Source organism: Brachyhypopomus gauderio, unplaced genomic scaffold (assembly GCF_052324685.1).
Source record: "Brachyhypopomus gauderio isolate BG-103 unplaced genomic scaffold, BGAUD_0.2 sc65, whole genome shotgun sequence".
Taxonomy (NCBI): Eukaryota; Metazoa; Chordata; class Actinopteri; order Gymnotiformes; family Hypopomidae; genus Brachyhypopomus; species Brachyhypopomus gauderio.
Genome location: NW_027506886.1, coordinates 1,814,464 through 1,821,804, shown reverse-complemented (window position 1 = coordinate 1,821,804; position 7,341 = coordinate 1,814,464). Strand labels below are relative to the sequence as shown.

At 42.2% G+C, this 7,341-nt stretch overlaps 1 protein-coding gene and 1 long non-coding RNA gene across 9 annotated transcripts in view; one reads left to right on the top strand and one right to left on the bottom strand.

Moving 5' to 3' along the window:
* Positions 1–617: 617 nt before the first annotated feature.
* Positions 618–6,117, bottom strand: rer1 (retention in endoplasmic reticulum sorting receptor 1). Of its 4 annotated transcripts, XM_076989029.1 has the most exons (8): positions 5,978–6,117; positions 4,703–4,788; positions 4,451–4,555; positions 4,197–4,296; positions 3,656–3,734; positions 3,059–3,194; positions 2,916–2,970; positions 618–1,818 (listed from the first exon to the last, which is right to left on the bottom strand). In XM_076989029.1, exons 2-8 carry the CDS (start codon positions 4,781–4,783, stop codon positions 1,808–1,810), a joined length of 567 nt encoding a protein of 188 aa, XP_076845144.1. In that variant the 5' UTR covers positions 4,784–4,788; positions 5,978–6,117; the 3' UTR covers positions 618–1,807. The 4 variants fall into 4 exon arrangements, with proteins under 4 accessions (XP_076845144.1, XP_076845145.1, XP_076845142.1 ...); XM_076989030.1 differs by having other exon boundaries at positions 618–2,970; positions 5,978–6,116; XM_076989027.1 differs by having other exon boundaries at positions 618–2,970; positions 5,968–6,105.
* Positions 5,788–7,341, top strand: part of LOC143490345 (uncharacterized) — a 30,511-nt gene continuing 28,957 nt past the window's right edge. For 4 of the 5 annotated variants that reach the window (XR_013124941.1, XR_013124940.1, XR_013124937.1 and 1 more), the window contains exon 1: positions 5,788–6,042. This is a non-coding gene — a long non-coding RNA (uncharacterized LOC143490345). Of the gene's footprint in view, positions 6,078–7,341 lie in introns of all 5 variants that reach the window. The other variant, XR_013124938.1, reaches the window with a different exon arrangement.

Sequence of the window (7,341 nt, the reverse complement as noted above, 5' to 3'; positions counted from 1 at the left end):
TGGATACTTCCATTGATCCTGCCTCTGAGCCTGTCTGTCTTTAGATCTGTGCTCTGAGCGATTACGGTGCATACAGATTTTTACCTTTTCCAGTCCAGACCAGGCTTCGCGATGTGGTTCTTCGTAGTTTTCTGGTTTTCTCTTCCTTGTTAATAAAGACCATAATGACTTTCTCAACTCTATACGCTGCTTCTAGCTTTCTTCTAACACTGGGAGCCACGGCAAAGCCACGATGAGGTGGCCGTCACCTCCTTAAATCGCTTCGGAAATGTAAACAAAACCGGAATTGCTGTTTTAAAGCAATTCCAAAAAGTCCCATCCACTGTGAGAAGAGGGCCACGCATTCCCGCACTTTTGCTGTTCTCCTCGCTGGGTCTCACTGGGAGATGAATCAGAATGGAGGTCAGAAGGTAGCGTAGTTCTTCTGCCTCCTTTCTAAGCGATATCTCAGGTTTCAAGTCCAAGTCGGATAGTAAAAACCTCGCTGTATCCACATGTACGATGCAAATTCAAAACACGTAGCAGTGAGTGACTTCACTGTACATCCGAAGTGCCAGAACTGATGGAAAACAACCCTACGTTTAATGCAATAGTGATCAATCCGGAGTCTGTGTAACGAAGGTGTTAGCTCGTTCATTTTATTGGAACCAAAATGATGGATTTTCTTCCAAACGTGTGTAGGTCCAGACACATTAATAAGTCAGTCACCAACATAAATTTGAACCAATTCATAAGGACCAAATTTCAGAAGTCAAAAAAAAAAAATCCTCAAACAAAAAATAAGCTTGAAACACATAACAATGCAGGTTTCTCCAAACGACACCATAGACATTTACCTGGACAGATTCCAATCAGCTACATTTTTCATTACTAGGCACTCCCACAGACAAAAAAACAGAAATGAATGAGATTGAAATGGTCCCGCCTTCCAGACGTTTCACACAGTTCACACTGTCTGTGCCAAAGCATTTCAGCATTTAATACAAAATCTCACAACATTATGAACACACCACAGAAGCAACTGTATTCTTTCACCTTTCAAAAGTGAAGCTATGTCCACTGTAGTCCGGTAACTCGTATGCCACAGAACGTTCAGGGACGATAAACGAAGTTTCCGGGTAGCATGAAAGTAGATTCAGAGCTGCAACATCAATTGGCTAACAAAAAGGCAGCGATATTAGGACATGGCTGACAGTAGCCTTCAAGGCTGTGAGTCTTCATGTTCATTATTAGCATCTTAATAATAAGAAAGAGAAAAAGAGGTATATACCTACAATACAGATGAAGTAAGAGTTGGGTACAACACAGTTGAAGGGACACTATCTTTTAATAGCATTTGGAGTGAAAAATTTACACTGTAAGTTATTAAAATCATTCTTTGAACAGCAGCACAAGTAAACCAAAAACATGCAATGCCTTCAGTGAGAAAGGTACAGATCTAGTATCCGATTCTAGTATCCAATGTATTTGTATTTTTATTATGTCAAGAGTTGAATTTAACACCTGGAATCACATGTCTAAAGGAAAAAAAACAAAATGATCTCAATTTACCCTTTAAAATATACACATATATATATATTTTTTCCTTATATAAACCCCCATAAATCAAGATGCACAATATCAGGAAAAATGTTTTGATCCTCACCTTCAGTGCTCATTGAAGGGGAAAAATTTATATATATTAAAAAAAAATTGTACCAAAATTCTACATTAGCTGTTAGAGTCCAGGATAACTTTAAAAGAAAAGAGGGGAGAAAAAAAAAAAGAGTCTAAACTCTCTCCATCCATATATTTAAAGCACTCGACATTATGTTTCCTCTGCAAAAGAAGAGAGAGAAAAAAAATAGTTTGGAATGGTATAATCACATTATATTTAAAAAAATGTACAACCGGTTCTATTGAGTCAGTCTACAGTGCGATGGAATGAACCTTTGTTTCAAAACTTAAAACATGCTCAATATCAGGGTAATTAAGGGCTAAGCTGTGTGGAGAAATTACAAGATGCTAGGATGGATGGTACTAGGGACAAACTATGCACAATAACAGAACTAGAGAAGGCTACCGCACATTTAAGAGGTCAAATTCATATTTCACTTGTGGCAGGTTACAGAGTACTACCAGAGCAGATGCTACAAATCCTTGCAGTTCACTAGTGTCTCCATTTTTTGTGAAAATCTTTTGCAGCGATGCACCCGAATACTAAAACTGACTGTATTGACTTGATACCAGAATGGTAAGCACAACTGCTCCAGTGCACATGTGTAAATATAGTCTGGCAATTGATGCAGAGAATGAAAGCAGAATGTTGTGCCACTCAGTAGCTTTGACTTTAATTGACCACTAACATAACTGATGCTGGTGACAAACATCCACCCTGAAATACAATATGCTTTCAAATACTCATACAGAGGATTGATGGACAGTTAGGTTCCCTTGAATGGTAATGGAAGAGTAAAGGCGATGAAGCTGGGGTCGTGTAGCCAGTAGGGGGCGTCATTACACATGACCGCACTCAGCTTGTGCTCACTGTCAAACTGAGTCTGTGTTCAAGGCAAAAGAGGCACTGCACTCATCCGCTAAGGGCAGCTGAATCCCGGACACCTCCGGGAGCCGGTGCAGTCTCTCAAAGGCAGCGACAGCCCTCTCACAATCACCCATTCAGGCCACACCACAACACTGTCATCATGGATCAAAACTCTTTTACTAGGTCTACTTTTCTTTTCCATTCTACACCCGCACACACACACACACACACAAAAGAAAACAAAAACCAAACAAAGAAAAAACAAAAACCAAAGTCCTCAACCCTTTTACGCACCATTCTTCATCAACAACCTTAATTTCAGAGGGGGGTGGGGTGTGGGGGGGGGGGGGGGGGGTTTAACTAGCAAAGGGTTTCGCTGTGTCGTCCTTGCCTCTGTAGATCCTCTTCCCATGTGTGAAGGGCAAGTACCTGTACTTGATCATATGCTGTGGACAGAGAGGGAGGCAAAAATCGTTTAGAAGTAGAAGACGCACGTTATGGAGACGGCAGATGTGAAAGGAACGGGGAACGCACCTTGATCTGTCGCTTCATGGTGATACAGAAGAGCATGATGAAGTACATGACAAGGATGGGCCAGAACACGGGCACGTTGAAGGCTTCAAAGAACGTGCAGACCATGGCGATGACTATCCCTTTGGTCGCGGAGTGCCTGAAACCGCCACCAACAACAGCGAGAAATCAGCGCAGCGCTCGCGATTTCAGACGCCGGCCAAAGTCATAAACGCCCGAGATCACGCGGAGAGCCTGGCGAGTCAAGTTAATGGAGTCTAACTGGGTCTTAGTTTGCCAAGTCTGCATGGACACGGAGCGCAATCTCGGTTCTGTAAGTGACAGGTGGACGACGACAGAACTCCACACTGCCTCACGGGCCTGAACACGTACACCGCAATGCCGACAGTGCCACAGGTGTTCACCCTGCTACTACATTAACTGTTCGACTTAACACCAGATCACAAAATTCTATTTTATATTGAGGTCCATGCAAAAAAAAAAAAAAAAAAAAAAAGTATTTCTTTACTCAAGACTGAAAACATTAGCACAAGGAAAACACGCACGCGCACGCACACAACATGTCCACTGTAGACCACCTACAAGGGTGGAAAAACATACCAGAATTTGAATTCGGGCAACCTCCTGATGAACGGGCGAAACTCCTCATTCTGTTTTGTGGGTAGCGATGGACCCTCATCTTTTGAAGACAGAGGGGAGGGTCAAAAAGAGCAGAGCGGAGATTGTTGAACACACTAGTACTGCCATGACGTTTAGACACAGAGCAGAAATGTGCTTAGTGTACACTGTGGACTCCTGTCATTAATACCAACACAAGGATAATAAAGAACAGAATGTGTGAGCTCACAAGGGTTAGGGTTTCCCTCTCTGGCCACGAGTCTTAAAGAAGTCTTAAAAGACTTCTTGCCTGAAGGATCTATTTCTGGTACGCTTTTAAGGTGGTTATGAAGACAGTTTCCTTCCCATGTACAGTTACACAGACCTCAGGTTACACTTGTGCCCACTCAAAACTGCACTGCCAGCCGAGCCACCCAGGAACACCCAGGTCACACCACAAAACTTACGTGAGGTACTTGGTTTGCATGTTGTATGAACATATTAGCACACGTGATGCTAAAGAGCGGAGTCTGCACGAACTAACCTGGATCGTCGAGCAGTGACGGGTCCACTTTTGGCGAGAGAAACGCGATGAACAAATTGAGGTGGTAGATTCCAAGAGCATACGTGACTATGTACCAACCCTGAACCAGAAGGACAAACACACACCAAGACTTAATGCATCTTTGTAAGTTAAACTTTCAAATGCATAAAGGAATCATGCAACTGTGCAGAGATCTAGCACCTCATGAACAAGATGTTGATATCAACTGAAAAGTGTCGTCGGGTGTCTCCTACCTGTAGTATATACACTCTGATCATGTATATGGCGGTCAGGAGAAGAGTGACTGCCCACCGCACTGCTGAGAACGGAGTTGACTTATCCAACCATGACTGATAGATCTACAACACACACCATTTCACTACGCTGTCAAAAGGCATACAATTATTAGCAGACAAGTAAGAAGCTGCAAGGCGTATACCGTCAATACAGTACAGAGCTTGACGTCGGCGGAGTGAACCATCTACAATTTGGGTTTAAGTCCTTACCTGCCCAAGTCGCGTAAAGAAGCTTCCAATGACCGATGGCTTCCCATGGATGGATTCACCAGAACTATCTCCTTCTGACATACTGTCTGCACAAAGATGAGCAGATTGTTAATTAATTAATTATTTTGTCAATTAATGCCATGACTGTTCATTATGAAATATGGTTTAATTACAAATAAGGACCAAGAAATCAGAGTAAGCATATAGATTCTCCTACAAATTCAGAAGTACATTGCTTTTTATATATACACACACACAATACTGGGTTGAGGGGTTTTTGTGTGCATTAAATCGCTGTATTGATTTAACTAGCAAGCTGGCAGGTTTCATAAATGTTTGCCAGCTCATCACATCCCAATGAAATGTCATTGATTTCTCTAGCCAGCCAGCTCGGGTAACGTAGAGAGGTAGTTATGTTAAATCAGCTATGCCTAATGTGTGAATAGTTGCGTTAGAAAATAATTACAATGGGCATATCTCCAAATATTTACTGTCAATCAAGCCAAAGCGACGCAGCTGCTGTTGCCCATTACCTACATAACTACAATGTATTTTCATAGGAGCTAATGGGCAGCTAACACACTACAGTTAGACTAGGTATGTTAGCCTGCTAGCTGTCATACCTACGAGACACAAATTATAGCGACCACTTGGTTCTCATGTGTCATTACCTGTCTAATAAAGACGCATAGCCGTTAGAAAACACCTCACAAATTCATACGTTTCTAAAAAATAGCTCGCTGACGTATTCGTTAGACACTCAGGCAGGTAGCTATCTGGTTAGCATCGGCTAGCTAGCTACAAGTTAGCCCTCCGCTCGACTGACAAAACAGAGAGAGCTGGGAAATGTAGTTCATTGGACAGACGGTTCGTTACCAAACGTAGCGAAAAACTGCAATTAACCCGGACTTCCCACTTTACACAAAACAATACGAGCGTTTTATTAATTCAAACGACCCGTTATACGCCGGGTTTAGTTCACATTACGAGTGCATAATGTTTAAAAGACGTTCCGTGAAACGTCGATGGAGAACTACAGTGACCAATGAGAGCGATCCAGCTGGACAACTCACTTCCGGGCGAAACCGACACGAGCGACGTCCGCGAGCGCGAGCGCCGGGACGGCTAACCAGCGTATCCCGGCGCCTTGTCCCCTTAGACCGGGGGACGTGTATGTTACAGGTCTCCCGAGCCACGTCGAAAGACTCCCAACACACGCGGCTTTATTCAAGCAGCCACAGAAGACGCGCGAACAACGTCGATACCTTTTCTTACCCGGTGTTGCCGCTGTGTCACTGTCGGCTGCCTGTCCGCCTCTCGTGATGTTCCGCCGTGAACACGTCAGTACTTCCGTAGAGGCGATGTGATGATGGGGGTAGGCCAAAGTAATAGATAGCAGAGACCTTTGGACTAGGCACCTTCTCTATGCTCTGATTTATGTTTTCCTCTTGGTGTTTTAGGCTAACAGAGACATTTTGCATATAAACTCAGTAAAAAAATAAGTCGACAGTTTATAACTCGAAGGTCTTAAGGTTTCAGGGTGTAAATTTGAGCTGTTCAACAAGCACAGCGATCTTCTATCTGCACAACGATCTATAAGATCAATTCATTTGAATTGCAATGAATGAAGCAGTGTCAATATTGTTTTAAGTATAACTTAATAATGCAGAATGTATACCGAGCCCTCACTAGACGATACGGTCTCTGGAGGGAAAGTACACATCGAAGTTTCATGCAAATATTCTAAGGCCAACCTATGGAGTGATTTTTGTTTCAATAGTTCCACAAAAGCAAAAGTAAATCCAAGAGCAGAAAGTATATGTTATGAATGCAAAACAGAAAAAAATATATTAAAAGTATATATTTTTAAGTAATTGGTTATTTGAAACTTATTTTCGTTTGCATTTTGACAAGTTTTTGGTTCCATTGTTTTTGTTTTTTTGGATTTTCCCAGTAAGGTCTTTTGCTTCTGGAATCTCTCTTTGCTTCTGGTTCGTTTTTTGCTTCTGACTTTTGGAACACATTTCACGTGTGGGAGGGTCTTAGATGAAGGCGTTCCTCTGCAATCTCCATTGGTCACTGATTCCGGACTGACACAGAGCTCTGAGACCGCCTCTGGGACCAAGCCACGCCCACCCCACCAGCTTCCCAGCGTTTTCAAACATGGCGGAACGCGGTGGTTCTGTCTCACAGTAGCATGTAAACTAAGTTTTACCATAAAAGTTTATATAAAGGTTATAATTAATTGGTAAATGGTCTGTAGATATTGCAAATGTACACTGTATAATAACTACATTAAGCATGGCAGTTAATATTTAGCACACTTCACCAGCGCGAGCTTTTTAAAATTTTAGTGAACTGGATGCAGGCATGAAAATCTGTCACCTTGCGGCGAAATTCGCCGTTTTGAAGTTTTCATACCTTATGAAAAATAGGTAGATAGTAAAATAAGAAACAAGATTTTTTTGTAGTTCTAAATGATGAACCCTGGTGTTTTTTACACTCATTTTTGCCGCTGATGTTATTTATAGGTTCATTAAGATGTAATGGTTTTGACTGAGCCATCTGGAATGGCGAAAGCGGCTCGCGTTTACAGATCTGGCTCCATATATTGACAAGACAGGTCAGTATTTTTCAGC